The sequence below is a fragment of the Muntiacus reevesi genome, chromosome 7 (genome assembly GCF_963930625.1).
Source record: "Muntiacus reevesi chromosome 7, mMunRee1.1, whole genome shotgun sequence".
Lineage (NCBI taxonomy): Eukaryota > Metazoa > Chordata > Mammalia > Artiodactyla > Cervidae > Muntiacus > Muntiacus reevesi.
The window spans coordinates 70,723,509-70,749,137 of record NC_089255.1 but is presented as its reverse complement, the minus strand read 5'-3'; the positions used below and the strand labels follow the sequence as shown (position 1 = coordinate 70,749,137).

General features: G+C 40.9%; 1 protein-coding gene across 1 annotated transcript in view; it reads right to left on the bottom strand.

The window, feature by feature from the left end:
* The window catches only part of PRKCH (protein kinase C eta), a 231,508-nt gene that overhangs the window by 110,380 nt on the left and 95,499 nt on the right, over window positions 1-25,629 (bottom strand). The window contains exon 3 of the mRNA XM_065940924.1: window positions 2,619-2,769. Coding sequence (XP_065796996.1) covers window positions 2,619-2,769 — 151 coding nt within the window. The remainder of the gene's footprint in view (window positions 1-2,618; window positions 2,770-25,629) is intronic.

Sequence of the window (25,629 nt, the reverse complement as noted above, 5' to 3'; positions counted from 1 at the left end):
GAAATGGAAAAATTCTTAGAAAGGTACAATCTCCCAAGTCTGAACCGGAAGAAATAGAAAATCCTAACAGACCAATTACCAGAACTGAAATTGAATCCTTAATAATAATAATTTAAAAAACCCTCCCAACAAACCAAAGTTCAGGCTCAGATGGCTTCACAAGTGAATTCTACAAAACATTTAGAGAAGAGTTAACACCTATCTTTTTGAAACTCTGCCAAAAAATCACAGAGGAAGGAAGATTTCCAAACTCATTTTATGGGTTCATCATCAACCTAATACCAAAACCAGAGAAAGATATCACAAAAAAAGAAAATTACAGGCATACCACTGATAAACATAGATGCAAAAAAATCATCAACAAAATACTAGCAAATCGACTTCAGTAATACTTTAAAAGGATAATAGACTGGACCCTGTTCATGATTTAAAAGACCAGAAACATAAGCTAAGCCTGGATTCTGACTTGCTAAAAGGTATAAAATCCAAAGTAATCACAAAAACCCCACATCAGTTCAGTTCAGTTCAGTCACTCAGTCATGTCCGACTCTTTGTGACCCCATGAATCGCAGCATGCCAAGCCTCCCTGTCCATTACCAACTCCTGGAGTTTACTCAAACTCATGTCCATCGAATCAGTGATGCCATCCAGCCATCTCATCCTCTGTCGTCCCCTTCTCCTCCTGCCCCCAACCCCTCCCAGCATCAGGGTCTTATCAAATGAGTCAACTCTTCGCATGAGGTAGCCAAAGTATTGGAGTTTCAGCTTCAGCATCAGTCCTTCCAATGAATACCCAGGACTGATCTCCTTTAGGATGGACTAGCTGGATCTCCTTGCAGTCTAAGGGACTCTCAAGAGTCTTCTCCAACACCACAGTTCAAAAGCATCAATTTTTCAGTGCTCAGCATTCTTCACTGTCCAACTCTCACATCCATACATGACCACTGGAAAAACCATAGCCTTGACTAGATGGACCTTTGTTGGCAAAGTAATGTCTCTGCTTTTTTTTAAAATTTTTTTTATGTCTCTGCTTTTTAAAATGCTGTCTAGGTTGGTCATAACTTTCCTTCCAAGGCGTAAGCGTCTTTTAATTTCATGGCTGCAATCACCATCTGCAGTGATTTGGGGATAAACCCCACATAATACAAAGCAATTGATCAATATGCAGAAATGAATCAAGTGTTTCTGCCTTAAACAAAATGACTAAGTTCAGTTCAGTTGCTCAGTCGTGTCCAATTCTTTGCGACCCCATGAACTGCAGCACACCAGGCCTCTCTGTCCATCACCAACTCCCAGAGTTCACCCAAACCCATGTCCATCGAGTCAATGATGTCATCCAACCATCTCATCCTCTGTCGTCCCCTTCTCCTCCTGCCCTCAATATTTCCCAGCATCAGGGTCTTTTCAAATGAGTCAGATCTTTGCATCAGGTGGCCAAAGTATTGGAGTTTCAGCTTCAACATCAGTCCTTCCAAAGAACATCCCGGACTGAACTCCTGTAGGATGGACTGGTTGGATCTCCTTGCAGTCAAAGGGACTCTCAAGAGTCTTCTCCAACACCACAATTCAAAGGCATCAATTCTTCTGCGCTCAGCTTTCTTTATAGTCCAACTCTCACATCCATACATGACCACTGGAAAAACCATAGCCTTAACTAGACAGACCTTTGTTGACAAAGTAATGTCTCTGCTTTTCAATATGCTGTCTAGATTGGTCATAACTTTCCTTCCAAATGACTAAAGTTTGCAACAAAAGCAAGATGCAAGAGTGTTTTTCTTCCTTCTGAGAAGGGTGTGTGTGAGTATGTTTTGTGCAAGTGAGGGAGTGTTTCTTCTTTCTCTCTGCAAATAAATGTGTTTAATGTTGCCTCTAATTGAAGACCAAAGGAGGAAATGGAAACCCACTCCAGTATTCTTGCCTGAAGAATCCCATGGACAAAGGAGCCTGGCAGGCTACAGTCCATGGGGTCACAAAGAGTTGGACACAACTGAGCGACTTCACCTTCACTTTCTAACTGAAGGTAACTACTACTTAAATTTATTTCACATTATAGATTTGCCTCTTATACTTAAGCTTGAGTGACATATATAATAAGATATTATTCTAAATCATCTAGAATTTCTCAACTATTAATTATCTTAATTCTTAAAGGCCAAGGATTATAGTATGTGGTCACTGAAAGCTATTACCTTCAGCTACATATGATAAAGCTGAAGGCCGCTGTATGCTTAGTATAGCTGAAACAGTTTCTGTAAGTCATCATTTGATTCATGCCTTCTTAGAGAAATACTGTTGATATTTCTTTCCTCTTCAGGGGCAGACCATTTATTAATTGATTAGCCTCTCTCTCTAATTACTGCTTTTTGATCAGTTCATGATTCATTTAACATTTTTACCAAAATGACTAGTGAAAGAAATAACATGTAAAACTTAATCTGTAAATTGTGTAATTTTTTTCTGCTGGTTTGGGGATTAAAATTTCTAGGTCAACATATTAGAATAAGAGGGGAAAAATCAGATTCTAAAACAATTCTTAATAATCATGTTTTCTGCTGAAATCACATACAACCAGAGGAAGTCTCAGCTCATGGCAGGAGAGAAGCCAAGGAGCCTCTTACCAGATAAACTCCCTGCAGTGAGAGCAGTAGGTGGGCTGCCTCAGGTATGTGGCCATGAACTTGTGTCCGTTGATCTGGTGGACTCGCCTTCGCATAGCCCTTTGGCGTTTCCTGGTAAAATGTTTGAAGATTCGGTCTCTCTGGAGAGTAGCTATATATTAAAAGAAGCAGGAGAAAAAAGAGTGTAATGAATTTATCTGCACCTAATGTATGAGAAAGTTGGATAGTTCAAATACTTCCCAGATTATTATTATTTTTTTCTTTCTTCAAGATGCAAAACAGCCCAAAAAATCATCATGCTTTGTTGGACCTATGGAACTCTGAGATTCCCATTGCCTGACTATCTTGGACTAGTCTCTCCAGCACAGAGCATGGGTTCCCCAGGGCTCCGATGTCCCAGTATGTGACAGCAACATGGTCTCATGGTACCTGTCCAGCTGTCCAGGACTTTAGATTCACTGACTGGCTGGCAAATAGAACTCCTCATTACTCTCCTTCCATGCTAGTGTCCTCACAAAACTTAGTGACGGAATTGGCCCCTACACAGTGAGAGCCCTGCCCCAAAGCATCATTTCCAGCACCATCTCTGTGAATTTGGAATACATAGAAATTAACTGGGAATACACTCAAAGTTCCTTTTCTAATCTCACATTTTAAAGATAGTGGCTCCTAATCTGAAGACTTGAGAATTGTGCACCATTCAAAGATAGTAAATGATCTTTTCCACTTTACTATTCTAGAACGTTCCCAATGTATGCAGAGACTTGTGATTATAAAATACAGATTCCTTCTTCAATAATGCTTTTAAATAAATCACTGCTCCAAAGGAAATTAGAGGAATCATACAAGAATAATCTGCTAATAAATTTTGAAACCTGGGAAAAAAGTAGATTTCTGTGTAAACATAATGATCAAAATTCACTAAGAATTACATAAAACAATAGTCTAACTCTTTAGAAAAAATTACAAAGATTTTAAAGGACTACCTCTAATTTTGAAGTAGTCTTTTTAGGTAGACTGTTCCCAGTAGCAATTATACTCAAATAACCAGAAACAACTGTACTACTCAGTATTACCTTAAAAGAAAAACTCATTGTGACCAAGTAGGAATTTTCTCAGAAGCATAACAATGGGCATATTATTACAAAATCTATTATATCTTATTCTATTAATAGGTAAAATAATGACAGTTTCAGTAGATGTTAAAAAGGCACTTGGTAAAATTTAACTTGTAATCCAATAAAAAATTCTTTTAAAAAGACTAGAAGAGTGTCTTTTTAACATGACTAACACATGATTTCACAAATCAAAAGCTAAATGGTAAGTTTTTAAAAATTCCGGTGACAGTTAAGAACAAATAAGACTAATTCTCACAACTATTGTTTAGTATTATTCTGAAAGTAATTGCTAAAATTATTAGATATGAAAATTAAAGATCAAACTATCAGGAAAAGGTGCCAAAGATACCATTATTTTAAGTTATTTAATGTATGACTAGAAAACTCAGGAGAATTTAGCCTAATTTATTAAAAAATAAGTACAGTATGATGGACAGTAATAAGTCATTAAAAGTCAAGGTGTTTATTATGTCAAAAGAACTGATTAGAATAATCTTAAAAATCACATTCATATAGCTACAAAAACCAAACTATCTAGGAAATAATTTATCAGAAGTACAAAATTTATATGAAAAAAGACTATAAAACCAATTGAAGAAGATGCAAAGATGTGTAAAAATGAAGTTCTTAAACTGGAACACTCAATACTATAAAGTTGCCAATTCTTTCTAAACTAATCTCTAAACTGAACAAAATCACAATCAACATTCCCAAAGGATGTTTTTAAACTCAACAATTTTTTTCAAAGTTTATTTGGTACCATAAATATTTTAAAGCTGTTCAAAAATTTCAGTAAGAGAGGACTTGCTGTACATGTTAAAACATATTATAAAATTACAATAATCTAAACAGTGCTTTACCCCTTCAAGAACAGTCCAAAACTAGAAATCAATTTGGCTGAAAGATAGTATGGTTCAAATCAGTGGGAAAGACGGATTTATTCAATAAGCAGTGTACAGACAACTAGGTAGCCTTTTGGAAAATATCTTTATCTCACTTCTTACACCTAAATAATCTAAGATAAATGTGAAGGTAGAAACTACAGAAAGAAAGAAACCACAGGGGGAAAAAATATTCCTAGAATGGGATAAAGATAACAAACTTCTATAGCCATAAAAGATCCACAGATTTGTAACCTATGAAATTTAAAGTCCTACTGTCAATAAATAAAATAGAGTTGAAACAAACTGGGGATAAAAGGATTTGCAACACATGACAAACTGTTACATTTATAATATGTATAAATCACTTAGAAAAGAGGATAAAAATCTAGTAAAAAGAAGGGGCAGAAGAAGTGAACAGGCAACTCATAAAATTATAAATGCAGACAGACACTAAGCATGCCAAAGATGTCCAATCCTATCCAAGATAGCCAAGTAAGAATCGCGAGGTAAATAGCATTTTACCTCTTAGGTTGGCAAATACTTACAAAGATGGTTAACATGCCCATTCTTACAACCTGGTAGGGAAAGAAGCACCTCCAGCTTCTGCTGGGAGGAGGATAAACTTGTCTCTAGTCCTGGCCCTGCCATGCTCTGGATGTATTTATCCTGCTAAGCTTCCCTGTTCCCATCTATAAATCAGGTACTATCTTCCTTCTAGGTTTTTTTCCCCCAAGGACTGAATGAAGTAATGCATTAAAAAGGTTTTGGGTAAAGATAGACACATGGTAGCATTCAACACATGTATCTATTTCGAGAATGATTTCTTTTGATAACCAATTTGACAATATCTGTCAATGTTTTTTTTCCAGTTTTATTGAGAAATAACTGACATAACATCACTGTATATATTTATGGCATATCAGCATGATGGCCTGATTAAATACTGTGAAATGATTACCACAACAGGTTCAACTAACATTCATCTTCTCATAGAGATATAATAAAAAGAAAGAAAATATTTTCTTCTTGTGATGAGAACTCAGGATTTATTCTCAACTTTCCTATTTATAAAACAGAAATGTTAGCTGTAGTCATCATGCTGTTCACATTATATCCCTAGTGATTATTTATCTTATAACCAAAAGTTTAAACCTTTTGACCGCCTTCCTGTAACTCCTCTTCCCCCTCCAGCCTGTCTCTGGTAACCACAAATCTGAGATCTTTTTTTTCTGTGAGTTGGTTGCTTTGTTTTTCTGTTTGTTTTTTAGATCATACAGTATTTGTCATTTTCTGTCTGACTTCTTTCACTTAGCGTAATACCTTCAAGGTCTATCCATGTTGATGTAAGTGGTAAGATTTCCTCATTTTTTAAAGCTGAGCAATATTTAATTGTGTGTATATTATCTCAACTTCTGTATTCATTCATCATCGATAGATACTTAGGTTATTTCCATGTTTTGGCTATTGTAAATAATGCTGCTACAAACACGGGGGTGCAGATATCTTTTCAAGTTGGTGTTTTTGTCACCTTGTTCAAATGTTATGTTCATTTCTTTGCATGTAACAACTTCTAGGATTTTTTTTCCTATAAAAAATACCAGAAAGCAGGAATGTATATCAATTGTATCTATATAGCATCATATCAATGTATGCTATATTCTTTTTAACAATAAAAATGAAGTTCAATACAAGAAATCTTAGAGAATGAAATGCAAAAAACATCCAAATAAATTTGGCTAAGACACCAACTCTCCAGAGGCTCTAATACAGTTAAAATCATACCTACTTGAGTTTTTGTTTTGTAGTGTGTGTGTGTGTGTGTGTGTGTGTGTAAGTTCTTTAGTAAGCAGCCTAATTACTTTCATCCTCAGGTTTCCCATCTATCCAAAGAAGATGAAAATATACCCCAAGTCCTCAGTCATATGGGGAAAGTATTATATAATCAGTATTCCTGAGAGGGTCTTACAACTTTGGATAAGGGTCACATGAGAACAGAAATCACTCTACTGCTCTCTTTCACAATAATTCTAGAAGTCGTCTAGTAACCACAAAATAAGCAGATTTTAATGTCGCTTTGCTGACAGATGATGAAATTTAGCCTAGATGATAACACCCTATATCTGATCTACATTATCACCAACCTAAGACCCAGCTCAGCACTGGCCAAAGTAAAACTTGTACTGAATTACTGAACACATATCACATCTAGATGCAAATTAAACTCTCCCTGGGGAGTCTAATTACCAATAATTTACTTATATAATCCCTTAATACTATAAAGATTGGTTAAAAAGGTCAGCTCATTTGCAGTTTTAACATTTCATAAATTGAATCCTTTTCCCCCCCTCAACAGCTATTACCACTGCAGTAATATGACCTATGAATCTTCTAGGTGATCTTACAGCCAGAAGGACGTAGGAAGAAACTGCATGTAGTTGTTGACCAAGTCAGTCATCCCCCAATGCACTCACTCCTGCCTTTCACCCTTCCTCAAATGTTCTTTCCTCGGTTTTTTTTTTCCCCCCAAACGAGTTAACATAGACTTTCCTGTGTATCTCAGAGCCTAAGCGGCTGCCCCCAAACCCTGAATCAGGGTGAAATGCTTCTCCTCACCCTGTTTCGATAGCAACCTGGGAGCACACCTCCATCTTTTCCCTTATCCCAAGAAACTAGGGACTGTGTCTCTTTCACCTCCTATCCCAGGTGCCTCACCAGACCTCATACGTGGCCATTTATAACTAAACTTCACTCTTCCTTCCTCTGTATTCGTTTGCACATGTGCCTCTTTCTATTTAAAAAGCAAACACACATTTAGCCACATCTTGGAATCTGCAAGAAATTTAAGTCATGTAAGAAAACTGGGGCTGCTGTGGCTTCATGTGGCTTTCCTTGTCGCCCTGTCTTGCTGGCTGCCCTGAGCAGAAGAATGAACTCTGGGACTGCACTCTGTTGCTCTGAGTACAGACTGAACCCCCGCTTGAGAGTGCAGGGAGATCTTCCTCATTATCTGCATGGCCTCCTGTTGATTTAGGACTTAAAAAGACAATTTAATCCTGCTGTGCTTGAAACCACCCTGGGTCTTGAGAAATCTTTCAGATCATCTGTCAGTTGAGCACGTCAAGCAATCCTAACATGCTCTGCAGCCAAAACTTGCATCACAACTTCCATTTAGCTTCTGAGGTGCTCAATGCCTCTAAGTAAATAGGAAGCTGGCTCTATGCCCCAGCGTGGAAAGTCACATAGCCATCTCTGGAAGTGGACAGGTCTGGAGCACTGATCTGTCTTTCCAGGAGTTGGTTTTCACAAGCCCTCCCAACCACAGGGTGGAGACTAATTATGTTAAATATAATGATGATTAACTATTTTGAAATAAAACTGTGTTTCATAAAATCTGATTGTCATCCCACACATTCTTTTTCAGAACCTGAGAAGGCATAAGTGACCAGGAGCCACCCCAGGGTAAGTTCTCCTCGTAGAAAATTTTATTGGTATGAAACTTGTGTTGCTGGTGGGAGGATTTGTAGGGGAGAGATGGCTTTCTGAAGTCTCCATCAAACTGTCTTAATTTTATCTCAAAAATGGTAAATATTCCATCTTTTTCAGTCTTCTGCTCTTCCTCCCTGAATTTAAAGTTTAACATACCAGACATGGGCTTCTGAGGTGGCAGCAGGGGTGAAGAACCTGACTGCCAGTGCAGATAGACTTAAGAGACGCAGGTTGGATCCCTGGGTTGGGAAGATCCCCTGGAGGAGGGCACGGCAACCCACTCTAGTATTCTTGCCTGGAGAATCCCACAGAAAGTGGAGCCTGGTGGGCTACAATCCATAGGGTCCCATAGAGTCAGCATGACGGAAGTGACTTAGCATGCATGCACACACACATACCAGACATAGAAATCCATGTTTGAAGGCACTTTGGAAACATTCTGATGTGAGTCAAAATCATAGTTTGACTATGATAGTGAAATATCATATTTCAATATGATATTCAAATATCATATTTGAAATCATAGTTACAAATTTCCAAGTTAAAATCAGAGATAAAAAATCTATGGCATTTTGTAATTTTTAGAATTACTGACATAGAATACATAAGGGAAATACTTTTGATTTAGTGTAGAACACAATTTACGTTGAATTTGCTCAGCAGCACCAGTATTTGGTTTACTATACTCTGTAACTGGTCTCCAAGGGGCTGTGCAGAGGAAGTCATGAGGCCTTCATTTGTGACCACAGGTATAAAGGCCTGCAGGTGGGTGAGGCAGGTGAGGGCCTAGAACCTGGAGTGCAGCTGTGAATCCTGCATCTCCCCCTTATAAACTGGGTGACCTGGAGCACGTTGTTCAGTCTATGCCTCAGTTTCCTCACTTGTAGAATATTGAAGGCTAGAGAACCCTCCTCAAAGGGCCACTTGGGGGACTTGCTGAAATAATAAGTGTAACATAATTAGAAAAATACCTGGCAGGAGGCGACTGTTACTAATTACAACTGTTGTTAAAACTCTTACTTCAGCATTCAAGAAATAGGAAGGATTTTTAATCCAGCCATCCAATTGCCTCGAAGAAGAATCAATACCTAGGAAAGTGGAAACCTAGGAAACCATTTCCTAAAGAAGCTCAACAACATTCCCAAGGCTCCTCTAGCTACTTAGTACCAGAACCACCCCCGGAATCCTCCACTCTTGATTTTATCCCAGGACCATATGGCTAACATCATACTGTACTTTGTCCTTTATTAACATTATTAACAATGGGTCTCCTAGAATCCCCTAGACTTAACTGTGTCTCCCCCTGGAAAGTAGTAAATTTTCTAGTGAGGAGACAGAAACACACAGGAAGGTTAAATGAGGTCAAGCAGACAGTGATCGAAGCGGGTACGCCAAACCCTGTTTACTGTGTTGAACTACTGAGCAATGCTATCAAAGTCTTTTTTCTTCTTCCTGAGATACTTGTTTTATCATGTGTGCACATGGGAGGGAATAACTGTGGGAAAAGCAAACAGGAAAACTTTTGTGTTGAGCAAAAGTTACTAGTCAAGAAAGAGCCACAGAGTATGAGTTGTTTATGTCTCCCAAATACATCCCTGAAAGGGATTGCAATAAGGTAGTGAGAGAGTTTTGCTTAGTATTATCCAACACACTGAAGAAGAAACCATGTGATCATAGAACTGTGTGATAAAGAATAATGCTTAAGAGTTTAACTTAGATGACTCCTGTCTGAGACAATAATGATAATAACAGAATGATTACCACACATATAAGGCAAATACATAACTTAAGGGAATCTTTACAAGAACACAACCCCAGTGGGAGAGAGCATTTAGTGAGTGTTGAGTGAAGACGGAATCACAGGAGATCTGTATCTAGTCCTTTGATTAATTAAGGAAGATTTGGCAAATGGGCAGAGATTAGCAGTTGTTTAGAAGTGGAAAGGGAGCTTGTTGAACCAGGATGGGGAGAAGATTCTAAGAATTTGTACCAGCAGCAGTGACAATGACAACGAGTATTAGTATTAAGAATGGCAGGCAAAAGCCCCTAAGTGGCACTGAGCAGAAGAGAATCTTCTGTTTTTTAAAAAGAGTTGAACCACATGACTCACAGTTATTTCCAAATTCAGAACGAGTGACTAGACTCAATGTATAATGAGACCTGCTTCTTCAGAAGCTATACACAGATGTTTCTCAGGGACTTGGCTTCTGAGGAAGCCCAGCCTACAAAAACATCTACCATCATGCAAACTCGCGGAGATAACTATCAATGGCAACAGAAGGAGAGAAAAATAATTTGTACTGAACTGACTTTCTCACTTGGGACTCATGGCTCGTAGCACTGTGAAAGCTGAGCTCATCCTCCCCGCCCCCACCCACCCATCCCTCCAGCCTCCTCTGTTAGCAGAAACAGGAGCAGAACAGAGGTCCTGGATAAGGCCATCAGAAATGGTACCCAGGTTCCATTAGAAGCCAGTACTCTCCTCAGTACTTAAAGAAGGGGATCTTGGCTCCAGCAACATATGGTTCCTCTCACTCCACAGTTTCTTAGTCTCCTGCACCAGCTAGTCTCATCCACCCAAGCTTTAAACATGTGCATGTCCCAAGGTTCTTTGTACATCATTCTTCTGGTCTTTCTGGATGCTCATTCATCTTCTCCAAGACTTCATAAGATCTCTTGACTTCCAACAATTGCCCGTGCACTGAGGACTCCCAAACATGCAGCTCTAGTTCTGGCTTCTAACTACTAAACTTGTTTCTAAGTAGCTTCTCAGCATCTCTTCAAGACATACCCAAGACAAACCTAAAACTTGACATTTGTAGGCTGAACCCTCTTCCCCAACTTATTGAAGCCATGCTAGGGGTAGTAGCACCACTCTGCCTGAAGTCATCCAGAAAAAAAAAAAACAAAACAAAACATAGAGATGTCTTCTTATAATTCTTCACTCACAACAAATGATCATCAAGTCCTGCTAAACCTTCTATGATCTAACTGGGTCTTTCCCTCCCATGCTCATGCCTTCTTCCTATCATCTGGACTGTGAAATAGTTTCCTAACTAGTCTCCCTGTGTAAGTTTGTTCCCTTCCAAAATCGATCTTTCATCCATCCAGTTACACTTATAAAATATGCACAATTCAGGGTATGTGAAACTCCTTAGGGAAATTAGGTTTACTGTAGTTGTCCTATTCAAATCATATTTTATTTTAAGGTAATAGGATGTAGATTTTCCCCAAAGGGTGGTGCCTCCATTGTCCAACATCTGAGAGAAAGTTGAGTCCTCAGACAGCAAAATACCTTTCAGATGGGCCTTAGGTAGGAGACTAGTCTCTTCCCTTGGTCCTCACTTTTTGAGGTTCAGACCTGAGGTCCCAGGAATGGGGCATCCCCAAGGCTCTGCAGAGGAAGACTGAGGTAGACTGGGAATAAGCCCAGTAGTAACAGGCTTGGAGGACCAGGGTTCCTTTCATTAAGAACCTAGCAGACTCCTCTAATAAGTCTGTCTGGGATTCCCTCTTAACTCAGTCAGTAAAGAACCTGCCTGCAATACAGGAGACCCAGATTTGACTCCTGGGTGGGGAAGATCCCTTGGGGGAGGAAATGGCAACCCACTCTAGTATTCTTGCCTGGAGAATCCCATGGACAGAGAAGCCTGGCAGGCTATAGTCCACGGGGTCACAAGAGTCAAACACAACTTAGCAACTAAACCACCACCACTAAGTCTGCTTAGTAGACACCAAAGTCAACCTCCCTATCCCAACACCCACAGCTCTCAGGAACCCATCTGGGTTCCTTCAGGGATCTCAAAGGGTTGGTAGATCATACTCAAGGGGCAACGAAACTGGGATATTTATCCTCTAGATCTCATCTGACATTGATTAATGACCGCTTCAAGGAAAGGGGACATTAATTCTCCAACATTTCCACACTTCCTTTGTGGGCTGAGAGGAAATATGGGTGGATCACTCATAGTATCTACCATAGAATGAATTCATACTTAGCCTGGCCCTGGTTTCTTATTTATATTTAACTGCTATATATATTTCTTAACAAGGAGCTTCAACTTCTTTGTGGAATGAGATGAAATATAAATAGAAAACCCTTATAATGATAAACTTTATGATTGTGCCTACTCTTTTCTGCACACATAACTTAATGAAAGAAACTTCCTCTTGCTCCCTATGATCAAATGCAAGAATCCTACAATTCCTTGCTGCAAAACAATGGTAAGAATTTCTACTCTGTTAGCAAAATTCTACAAATATTTTATTTTCCCCCATTGATTTCATCCACAAATGGACTTTCAGCAGCCATTTCTTCATTCCTCAGTTTTCCAAAAGAAAAGTAAACACTGCTCAGTGAATTATTAACCATCTGCTTTCAGGATGAGGAGGAAACATGTTTCTGTCCCACCAGATTTGTGTTGCAGCCTTGGAGATGTGTCCATATCATCCCTCTCATTGTCATCCTGACTATCTGGATAATACTTCAAAATGACATTATCCACAACTTAGAGCTTACGTTAGATAAAGTATCTTGGTTTTATATGCTTTAAAATGGAAGCATTTTCCAATTTCCTTTTATCCTTCATTACTAAATTTAACTGGAGAGACAATGCCCCACTTACAGACTCCTGTTCCTTTGATAACCTTCTGCACTTCAGAGGATAATGAAGCCATGATGTGGTTTCACTTGTCAGAGCAGAGGTAACATAAAACCTCTTTTTGCTTTTTCATTGTAGCTGTGTACAAAGATAATATATGGTCACTATAGAAAATGCAAATGATAAAGAAAATAAAGAAGAACATCTTCTTTTAAAAAGTCATCTTCAATCGTACTATACAAATAGTCACTGAAAATTTCAGTTAACATGCCACATATATACACTGTATAGATATGCAATCTTATATAAGTGATGTCACTCTGTGCTATTTCCCAACTACTTCCCAATTAAAACGTTTTTCCATATACTTTTTAAAAACTCTATTTTTTAGAGTAGTTTTAAGTTCACAATAAAATTGAGAGGCTGCACAGAGGCTTCTCATATACCTCCTGTACCTGCCCTGCACACGAATAGTCTTTCCTATTATCAGTATCACTCACCAGACAGATACATTTGTTACCGAGGATAAACCTACATCAAACACATCATAATCACCCAAAGTCCACAGATTACCTTAGGATTCACTCTTGGTGCTGTATATTCTAAGGGTTTAGACAAATGTATAATGGTATATATTCATCATTATAAGATCATACAGAGTATTTTCACTGCCCTAAAAATCTTGGGCTCTGCCTATTCATCTGTTTCTCTCCCCCCGAGTCTGGTAACCGCTGATCTTTTTGATTCTCCATAGTTTGCCTTTTACAGAATGTCATAGAGTTGGAACCACACCGTATGTAACCTTCTCAGACTGGCTTCTTCCACTCACTAGTAAGCATTTAAAGTTCTGCTGTGTCTTTTCACGGGCTGATCATACATTTCTTTTCAGCACTGAACAATATTTTATTATGTGGATGTACCATACTTTATCTTTTCACCTACTGAGGGATAACTTGGCTGCCCCCAAGTTTTGGCAATTATGAATAAAGATGTTATAAACATTCATGTGCAGGTTTTTGTGTGGACATAAGTTTTCCCTATGTTTTTAAAAGTTACTATTTCTGCTTTTATAGCAACTAATGCTAAAGTTACCATTTAATCATATCTTATAAAATGAAAATGCAGCAAGGCGAGCTTAAAAGTAAGCTAACAGCATTAGCATATCATTCCTATGAAAGTAGAGTTTTCCTATCTGAAAACTGTATTTTTTCCTCATTCACTCAAAGTTTAGAGACTGTTTTCTCTACCCCCACCCCCACTCCTACCCCCACCCCCAGCCTCCAAGCTCAGGTTGGTCTTCCTTCCTCACAAAAAAGATTCTTATACAAACAACCTGTCCAACCAAAATCTTTTCCAGATAAACATGTGTTTCCTGCTGAGAACTAAAAGAATCCTGCCCTTTAGTTTGGCTGATTCCATTTCCCTTTCATTTTTTTTTTCCCCTTTCCACTGGTAGACTTCTGAGGTCCCTTCTAAGCTCCAGAGTCCTGATTTCATGATTTTAGAAAAACTTCACAGGATATTAGCCATGAAGAGTATGATGTCTAATCATTTCCTTTTCCAGCTACATGGCTGGAATGAAAGCAATGTTGCTCCCTCACGCTGCTGATTCAACATGATTTTTAAAACCACTCCACCACTGCTCACCGTAAACAGACTAATTCAAAACCTAACACTGAGGGTAAAACATCTTTATCACACAACCAAACTTCCTCTAATTTCCAACACCAATGCCAGGGCTTTAAACCTCAGTCAACTTTATTTGAAAATTTTAAAAAGAGAGAAGAGATAGCTGTTCTAACCAAGTGGCATTTATATCACACGGTCACATCCTATTGGAAGCTAACAACTTAGAAGCATATATTTGGCTATTAGATTGGTGGGCTTTTTTGTTTTTTGACAATTGCTTTATGCCTTAAATTAAACAGGAACCAAAAAAAGGCAATAAATTAAACTTTTTAAAACAATGTAAACAAATGTTTGGTACTGACAGGGATTGAGACCATTGATAAAAGCAGAGTTTTGGATTAGCAATAAATTCCCGTCTTCATGCTCCAGTGTTATTATTTTTGTGCTACCAGAAAGAACATTCCACTAGTCAAAGACAAATGAATTCTCTTTTCTTAAAATGCATTCAAAGGGTTCTTTCTTTATTATCATTTATAGTCCACTCTATATCCTTGAATCAGAGTTCTTATATTTCGAGGAAAAGCAGAAATGTATATAAGTATATACCAAATAGCTGGAAAAGGTGGGACAAATGCCTCCAAATTCTAGAGCACTTAGTACTAGCTCAACACATCACCTTACAAAGTCTATATATTTTGGTTTTAATTCAGAGTTTTATCATAACCTAGTAAACATAGTCTAAATACACCATAGTTCAACAAACTGCTAGGATTCTATGGGAAAATGAAGAGCAACAGAGTTCTCAACCCTAACCTGTCATTCAACTCACGAATCACTTTGGGGATAAGGAGGTATTCTGCCCCATCTTAAACGTTAAAGGGCAGGTCGGTTTTGCTATAACCTTGGTCCCCAAACAGGCTCTAAGGATGTACAACCTCTTCCTTCTGTATCCTGCGCTCAGTCGCTCAGTCGTGCCCGACTCTTTGCGACCCCAGGGACTGCAGCCCGCCAGGCTCTTCTGTCCACGGGGACCCTCCAGGCAAGAATACTGGAGTGGATTGCCAAGCCCTCCTCCAGAAGAGCTTCCCAACCCAGGAATCGAACTCAGGTCTCCTGCATTGCAGGCAGATTCTTTACCATCTAAGCCACCAGGGAAGCACTTCTCTATCCTATGTGTATTCAATCCACAGATTTTTGAATCTTTATTAAATACTGGATTTTGCAATGGGAAGTAGGGGTATGATGGTGAACAAGGTACAGTAATGCCTTCAACAAATGAAAGTCTATGTTGGAGGCAGGCTATAAATAGCAATTACTGTGCAGGAGTGTCGAAGGGCAGAAGTCTTACCCACACCGGGGCAATCAGAGGTGGCTTCTCTTAAGGACAGTTCAGTTCAGTTCAGTCGCTCAGTCGTGTCTGACTCTTTGTGACCCCATGAATCGCAGCACATCAGGCCTCCCTGTCCATCACCAACTCCCAGAGCTTCCTCAAACTCATGTCCATCGAGTCGGTGATGCCATCCAGCCATCTCATCCTCTGTCGTCCCCTTCTCCTCCTGCTCCCAGTCCCTCCCAGAAGCTACAAATTTCAGAACAAGTGAAGGGGAGGTGAAGAAACAAGGAACAGGAAAACTGGGGAAGTGCTGCAAGAAGAGGAAACAGAAAGTACTCATGTCCAGAATGAAGAAGATACAAGGATCAAGCAATCCCTAATAGTCACCTTCTGACCTAGTCACTTTAATATCTAGTAATACCACCATCATCAAATATTTGCCAAGTGTCTACTATTTACTAGGGCCAAGAACACCAAGAAGTAGGATAACATTACTCCAACAGGTTCTCAAATCATTATGGTGGGGTACAGGAAGAAACTACTGCGCCTTCTATTTACTTGTTTCTCACATTCCTCACTTTGAAAAGAAAACTTTTAATTTTATATTGGAGCATAGTTGATGAACAATGTTGTGTTAGTTTTAGGTGTACAGCAAAGTAATTCAGTTATACATTCTTTTCTTTTCCATAGTCTTTTCCAGTTTGTTGTTCAGTTGTGTCTGACTCTTTGCGACCACGTGGATTGCAGCACACTAGGCTTCCCTGTCCTTCACCATCTCCCAGAGCTTGCTCAAACTCATGTGCATTGAGTCTGTGATGCCATCCAACCATTTCATTCTGTTATCTCCTTCTCCTCCTGCTTTCAATATTTACCAGCATTAGGGTCTTTTCCAGTAAGTCGGCTTTTTGCATCGGGTGGCCAAAGTATTGGAGCTTCAGCATCAGTCCTTCCAATGAATATTCAGGACTGATTTCCTTTAGGATTGACTAGTTGAATCTCCCTGTAGTCCAAGGGACTGTCAAGAGTCTTCTCTAACACAGTTCAAAAGAATCAATTCTTCGGCACTCAGCCTTCTTTATGGTCTAACTCTCACATTGTTACATGACTACTGGAAAAACCACAGCTTTGACTAGACGGACCTTTGTTGGCAAAGTTAAGTCTCTGCTTTTTAATACATTGTCTAGGTTTGTCACAGGTTTTCTCCCAAGGAGCAAGCATCTTTCAATTTCATGGCTGCAGTCACCATCTGCAGTGACTTTGGAGCCCAAGAAAATAAAGTCTGTCACTGTTTTCACTGTTTCCCTATCTTTTCTATTTAGGTAGTTACATAATATTAAGCAGAGCTGCTTGTGCTATAGAGCAGGTCTTTGTTGGTTATCCATTTTAAATATAGCAGTATGTACATGTCAATCCCAATTCTTACTTCAATTCTGTGATACTTTGTATTTATAACAACTATAGTATTATATACACACCACATATATATAATCATATATATATATATAACTTGTAAAAAATATACATGTATGTGGGGATCATGCTCAAAAATTGTTCACTGATGTCTGCTTGATCAAAAAAGCTTGAAGGCCATTTATCCCAATAGATTTATATTCCAGTTTGAGTCACAGCTATAATGAGATAAAAAGCACCAAGCAGTGAGGCTAAGTGCTACCTACAGGTGTTGGAGGAGTAAGGCGTGAGAAGAGCTACCTGAGAGCTATGGTGTTAGGAGAAGCTTCAGAGCAGAGATGGCATTTCATTCAGGTCTTGGAAGAAGAGCAGAACTTAGACCAAGGTACATTATAAAGGTTAGGGAGGTCATTCTATCTGGGAAGACTGACATAGCCCAGGAATACAGGTTCCAGGGAATAATGAGAAAGCCAGCTTCTCCAATACAAAGGCTTCCCAGAGAGGCAGACTTTTTTTTTTTTTGGTACCATCACTAGCTGAGTAAAATAATCCAGTTAAATTTTAATATTTTTGAATTTTAATAAAATAACCTCAATTACATTGATTCTATTTCATCTCTGTTTACAACTCCTACTCTGTCGCTTCAGTCGTGTCTGACTCTTTGCAACGACTGTAGCCCACCAGGCTTCTCTGTCCATGGGATTCTCCAGGCAAGAATCCTGGAGAGGATTGCCATTTCCTTCTCCAGGGGATCTTTCTGACCCAGGGATCAAACCCTGGTCTCCAGGATTGCAGGCAGATTCTTTACCTAGCATATACATGCATATTTTTTTTCTGGCCTCATTAAAATGAATCATGTTATATCTTTGTCAAGTTCTTTACTTACTAAAATACATTTGGTTTTAGCAACTGCTGCTGCAACTATGGTAGAGTCTGCAGGACGCAGATTCCAGGATTCCTCAAGACTGTGGAAGCACCAACAATGGATGTGCCACTCACCTTCTTCATTTGGAAGTAGCATCCCTAGCTACTGATGCTGATCTTTGTTGTTGATCTTTGCTGTTGTTCAGTCACTAAGTCATGCCCACTCTTTGTGAGTCAGACTCCATGGACAGCAGCATGCCAGGCTTCCCTTTCCTCCACTATCTCCTGGAGTTTGCTCAAATTCATGTCTGTTGAGTCGGTGGTGCTATCTAACCATCTCATCCTCTGCCGCTCTCTTCTCCTTTTGTCTTCAATCTTTCCCAGCATCAGGGTCTTGTCCAATGAGTCAGCTCTTTGCATCAGGTGGCCAAAGTATTGGAGCTTCAGCTTCAGCATCAGTCCTCCTAGTAAATATTCAGGGTTGATTTCCTTTAGGGTTGACTGGTTTGATTTCTTTGCAGTCCAAGGGACGCTCAAAGAGTCTTCTTCAGCATCACAACTCCAGAGCATCAGTTCTTCAGTGCTCAGAATTATGGTCCACCTCTCACATTTGTAAATGACTACTGGGAAAAAAATACCTTTGACTATACAGATATTTTATTCATAGCCATCTTTGATCACAAAGATAAAAAACAGGGCATCAGAGCATGCCCTCTAACTGTAAGGCATTTATAAATCTCCACCATTTGCCCCTGAGAAACAGAATGGCCACTCAGCTTTATTTGAGCTATTGCCCAAAGCTTACAAATTGGTTCCTGAATGTAACTCTGATGAAAGGAGCCTAAAAAGTCTCTGTGCTCTTTCTGGCCTTCTGTCTCATTTTTCTCAGTTTCTTACTTGTATTTAATGAGAAGATAGGAACCGGTTTCACTTGATCGCTAAGGAATGAAGTTTTTCATGTTTCGCTCTACTCCAGACCACCTGGAAACTCAATGTAAAACGGTGGGAGTCCTCCGTAACAAGTAAGAGATAAGTCCTCTTACTTTAATTTTGCTCCAAGAACTCAGTGTTGATTGTCTTGGAGGCTAGCTATGGCGCAGACCAAGCAAATGGCTCTCGTGTCCACTGGTGGCAAAGCACTGCACAAGCAGCTGGCCACCAGGGAGGCCCGCAAGCGCTTGTCTTTAACCTTTGGCCATGAGTGTGAAACAGGGGGGAGATGGGAACAGTGGCATTCAAACTTCTTTACACTGTCTATGCAGCAAAGCAAAAACTGCTGTTATGCAAAGTGTGATCCACTTCACTCACTCCCCCTTTCAAAAAAAAAACAAAAACAAAAAGAGTCCCCAGTAATATCAATGAAGTATTTTTGATGTTTAAGTGCCAAGTGAAAGCTCTAGCTCATAGAAATAAAGTGGACCAATTCCTTCCCCAATTTGGGAAGGACCAATTCTCCATCAACCTGTTTTGGGAAGGATCCCACAGCCTATTCTCAGCATCTGGTGTAGACTGGGGACAAAGCGGAAATTCTGAGGGGAGAGCCACGTTGCTGCTCTTGTGAGCACATGTATTTCCCCATTACAAGCTGACTCTAATCCACTTTGGTAAACTGCATTCCTGAAGCAGTAACTCATGAGAGATGAAAGAGTAGAATTTCCTTTAACAAAACTTTCCGCATTTTCTTGTAGCTGTGTGAGAACATTCCTCCATGAACACAAGGATGAGGTACTCCAGCTTCACACTGTACTTGTAGATAAAGGCTGGGAACAGAAATGATTTTAAAATAAGCGAAAGCCTTTTACATAAAACTGTATAAACAAGGGTAATAACAGAAGACTTTCTTCTGCCAGTATTTGTGGCCAGCTCTAAAGAAAACAAGAGTCTTCATGGGAGTCCTCTTATACCTCCTTGGGGCAAAATTTCCATCTAAGACTACAAAGAAGCTATCTTGGATCAAAGGGTTGTTAAGAAGTGACACCTCTGATGGAAACATCACAGGCTGTCTGCCCAGACTTGTGAAAGAGTGAAGAACCTGGCTTCAGCAATGACAGGGGCAGTGTGAACCAAAAATTTTATTCTAGATCACGTGTCTGGTAATTTGAGCACTGTGTTTTGGATGAGTAACTAAGAAAATCATAGTTCTGATTTTTTTTTTAAACCATTTTCACTGAAGGCCCTGGCAAACACATGGCACCATGGAAACATGACAGCTTGGTGGTGTGAGCAAGGCATGGGCATGAGCAACAGGTGGGATATGAGAACCCTCCTCCCTAGGAAAAGCCAGACAGAACAGTCCCTGGATGCAGCCTGGCCTGTTTTCCACTCACTAGGAACTCAAGTGTGGCCAGAACTCTCCAAAAAGAAGTAGTATATAGTTATCTCTTAGATAGGGACTTCCCTGATAGCTCAGTTGGTAAAGGATCCACCTGCAATGCAGGAGACCCCAGTTTGATTCCTGGGTCAGGAAGATCCACTGGAGAAGGGATAGGCTACCCACTCCAGTATTCTTGAGCTTCCTTTGTGGCTTAGCTGGTAAAGAATCCACCTGCAATGTGGGAGACCTGGGTTCGATTCCTGGGTTGGGAAGATCCTCAGGAGAAGGAATAGGTTACCCACTCCAGTACTCTGGTGGACAGCACTGAGCGTTTTTAGTCTCTTAGCAAAGTCATGCATTTCTGAATCTAAGGTGAACAGAGGAGGAGACAAAGAAAACCGACCTTTAAAGGGCTGAATTTGCCTGAAACAGGCAATTACCCAGATCCCCAGCCTTTTCTTTAAGGCCCACCTAAGCTTGAAGCAACATCCCCTTCCAGAGTAATACCAGAGGCCCCTCTACACAAATCTGCTCCAAACAGGTGTCTGTTGCTCAGAGCCCTTCCTCCAGCCAGACTCTGCCCAGGTCACTCTCTTGAGCATGACTGGCTGTTTACCTTCCCAAAGCCAACCCTCATTCAGTTGCTTCCTCTTCCCAAGGTGAATGCAGACCCCTCCAGCCCCTCGGGCTCTCCCCTCCTCTTCCTCCTCATCACCTCGTGGCCTGACGCTCTTCCATGGATAGCACCCCACCTGGCCTTCACCAGCTCACTAAGTCACTCAACTGTGCATCTTCCCCTTTTGCCTCAAGTAGATGAAAAATGTCTTGGAGGCCAGAGCTACTTTTTACAGTTTTGTATCCTCACAGGATTCCATTAGTGGAATCCTTGCAGATTATACCAACACACAATTGAAAATCATGAAATGCAAGTTAAAGGCCCCTTCTTTCCCATTTCTGGGTATGCAGAATGCTGTGGTTCAATGGGACTGCCTGCTTCTCTGGGGCCATGACAATGTGGCAGTTTTAAGGTAGTGAATTGTAAAAGGGCCTGGCCTCAGAATCATCTGGGAGATTTAATTTTGACATCAACACTTACACGTATAAATTTGTTCTATTCATTAGACCAAACATTTGTAGCATACCACATCTGTACCAGGCACTCTGTTAAATACAGTTTTAAGTATGACTAAAACAAAGAGTGTGAGTGAATACAGCACATACACACATATGTAAGACACTGGGTCGCATTAAGGTCACAGTCTGCTGGACTATTTCTTATCAATAAGTGGAGATTCCCAGACTCTGAAAGTGAAAGTTGCTCAGTCGTGTCCAACTCTTTGCAATCCCATGGACTATACAGTCCATGGAATTCTCCAAGTCAGAATACTGGAGTGGGTAGCCTTTCCCTTCTCCAGGGGATCTTCCCAACCCAGGGATCGAACCCAGGTCTCCCTCATTGCAGGTGGATTCTTTACTAGCTGAGCCATAAAGGATGCCCTCCCAGACTCTATTCCAAACTAAATCAGAGTATCTGGGGTAGGAACCAAGAATCTGCTTTTTAAACACCAAGAACTAATAGTCTAGCAGGAAGGACCCTCAAGTTAATTGTTAAAACACAAAAGCAACTGTTGCCTCATTTCTAGGCTGCGTGTCCAGGGTGTTATGAGACAGGGGAAGGAACCTGGAAAGAGCCCAGAATCTGGAGCAATGCAGAAGAGACGTGGCTGAATCCAAAGCCAAAGCAGTGCTGGATCAGCGGGGGGTGGGGGGAGCAGAAGGAACAGGAAACCCTCAAGAAGGGCTTTCTGAGCCATTACTACCCAGCTGGCTCCTACTTAAAGGCCTTTTAGTGGCTGCCTTCAGGCCTCAGGGCAAAGTCCTTAAGGCAGCACACGTGCTGGTTTATCTCTCTGCACCAAAGTGTTATCACTCATCCAACCCTGCCTGGCCCTGGGCTCTGGACCAGCCTCATCTCTGCCTTCCTCTCTCCTCTCCTTACTCTCCTACCCTGCCTCCCACTAAGATGATTTACTTTAAGATTTGCCTTGTTGAACATGATTCAAGTCAGGGTTTAACTGCCCTCCCGGTAGTGTCTCCAGCCCCAACACCAAAATTCTTATCACACAAACTCTCATTTATCTGTTTAGACTGTGAACTAGGGGTATGTTGGGGTGGGAAGATGTATCCTTGGGCTTCTCAGGTGGCTCAGCAGTCAAGAATCCACCTGCAAATGCAGGAGATGCAGAAGACGCAGGCTCGATCCCTGGGTCAGGAAAATGCCCTGGAGTAGGAAATGGCAACCTACTCCAGTATTCTTGCCTGGAGAATCCATGGGCAGAGGAGCCTGGTGGGCTACAGTCAATGGGGTCACAAAGAGTCAGACACAACTGAGCATGCATGCATCCACCCAGGAAAGAATGAATGAGTGAGTGAGTGAATGAATAAGTAAACGGAAGTATAAAAGAGTTTGCCACATTCAGATACCTACAAGTAGTATACTATTAATACAACTTGAAGTACAGTGAGAGTGAAGGACTAGTAGGAGATGAGATTTAGAAGGAAGATGAATAACAGACCTGGGCAGGAATGAGCCTTCACAGATCAAGGAAGGCACCTAGAGGATTCAATGTTATCAGATTCCTGAAATTCTCTTGAGATAAGGCCAAGAGAGTATCCAGGTCACAAGGGCTGGTTTCTGATGATTAAAGAGGAAGATACATGTAAAAACAACGTATACATTATAAAGTCACATATAAGAATAAAAATACTTTCTGCAACGCCTATCTCCGAAACTCATTCAATCTTACACAGTTTTCACAGTCCAGCATTACCTAAAACTGGCTGCATATTTGGATGATAAAAGGTGACAAAAGTGCAGAGGTCAGGAAATGCAGTCATGAATCCTAGGAATGCCACTCTCCTTTCAAAATAAACCAGTTACACCCGTGGGTCATTCATCAAACCATCCATTAGATCATGTCTACTATAGATTCATCTCAGTGGTAACCTTTGCTGAGCCTCTGTTTTTAGTTCAACGGTTTGTGTACTTAGAGCAATAAACCACAGCAAAGATGCAAGTCAGTAAAATTGATTGCAAACCTTAAGCAAGGAGTAGAATCCTTTTTTTCTAAATATTCTTACAACAAGCTTCCCCATCATGAGGCAGAGGGGGCTTCGGGGTGTCTCAGGTCCCTTACTCAGTTCCAACCTAAGGTGTCCTCCTGAGCTTCTCTCCTCTAGCCCAGGCAGTAGCAATGGGGAAGATCGGGGTGACGAAGACACATCACAACCGGCCCTTAACAGCCTCCTCCAGGAATTCTAAGCAAACCTCTACAGGGCTCCTGCAGGATTTGGGGCAACAGGTTTCTAAGAAGGGTTAGAGATTCACAGATGAACAGATAACAATAGTTTTACTCATTCATTTGTCCCCATAGCTCACTGCAATGGTTACACCATCTTTGAGGAACACAAAACTTTGCTCTAAGTGCCCAAGACCTTCACCAGCAGCCAGGCAGACGGCTGGGAGGAGGAGCGAGTCCTCGAACAAAACACAAGCTCTCCAGGGATCCAACGCAGGACTCCAGCTGTGGCATGGGGTGAGAAGGAGTTTGCTGAACAGACCGAGTCCTCTGGGCAGTCAACCCCCTCTGCCCTGAGCCCGTGCATCTGCCCAAGGGTGAGAGTGACTCACTCAGCAGTACTGTCTTTGACACTGATGCCCACACACCTAGGCTACAGAGTCTGCCTGTGGGACAGACTTCCACACACTCGCATCAGCCTGGGTTAGGGAGGAGAAGGTGGCAGTGGCACGTGCCCAGGTTATATTTCCCCACTCCTACCCCTAACTGGTAGCTCAGCGTGGCAGGGGACAGGAAATAGCGCTGGGCTCCTTGAAGGAGAGGCGTGGTCACTCACACACAATCGAAAACATGTGTTACTCCCTAAGTACAAAGCGTAGAAGTGTAAAAACCCATCCAATGATTTTGAAACAACCATGGTCCAAACTGGGATCCAGCCAGCATCTGGTTGAAAGAGGCTGCGGGGACGAGCCCGCACTGTGCAGCGATCTGGTTCTGCTGAGTCTTGTGGAAGCTGGGGTTCACGCAGCAAGGGTGGGCTCTGGCACAGGGCTGGCATCTCTGGTAAAACATGACAAAACATGGCAGCCAAAGCCCAGTGCATAGGGAGTTAGGTGGCTCTCTTCCAACCACCTCTCCCCCCTTATTCTGTACATCTAAGCTCACCTACAAAGTACACCTTCGTACACATGTAACTGTTCAGCATACAGCCAAAATATCTGTAAGTCTAATTTTTAGATTTTCTTCATTTTAAGCAGTTCCCCATGTTCCAGATCTTAAAAATGACAATCAATCTCTCTCGGATTTTGTCTCTGTGTAATAGCTCAAAGCTCTATACTAGTTCCTTAAATACCACCAGTGAGAGTCAGGGACCCCAGACGGAATTTGGAAGAAGTTTTATCCCACTTCCAAAGCATTGGTTCCTCCTTCTTTTTATTTATTTTTAAAATCAGTTTTACATACTGTACTCTATTGGCTTTCAGCTGGGTATGATTTTGCCCCCTGGGGACATCTGGCAATGTCTGGAGATATTTCTGGCTGTCACAACTGGGATGAGGGTGGGGTTGCTCCTGGCATCTAGAGTATACAGGTCGGTGATGCTACTAAATGTCCTATGATGCACAGAACTGCCCCCATGACAAAAAATTATCCTACCCAAAATGTCAATCATGCCAAGGTTGAAAGAACCTTATGGTATTTGGATTCTGTAGATTTCATTTGGAGGAAAAAGAAAGAGTATTTTGTTGCTTAAAAATAAGTTTGAAAACGTCTGCTCTTGGACACCTGCCTGGACCTGAACTATTCAACAGCTGATAAAGGCTCTTTTGTATTGAGCTTCAAAGTCCTCAGATAGTACATAGTTTCCCATCAGACATTTGCTTTTAAATTCCCATAATAGGTCTTTGGAGAAGCTCTAGCTGCTAGAAGAGTTAAGATCTTGTCTTTTTATCTTTAAACACGGGATGGGAATCAAGGCCAGGTAGCCGCCTAGTAGGACTGAACACAAGACTCCTACGGAGCCGGCGTAGAATCTAAATAACTTCAACCTGAGCTGGAGAAGGTCAGATGGACGCTGCGGGTTTGTCCTGCTGGGACGCCACGGGTGTTGGCTTCATAGAGATCAACCTTCCATTAGTCAGGCAGAAAGCCAGAAGTTAAATATATTACTTCTTTTAGGAAGGAAAATGAACAATGGCCTCTTCACTTGAAACCACGATGGGAATTTAGGAAGTGGCAGAGCTTAATTCTCAGGATGGAAAATGGCCCAGGCTTCAGGGTTAACGTCCTTGTTCT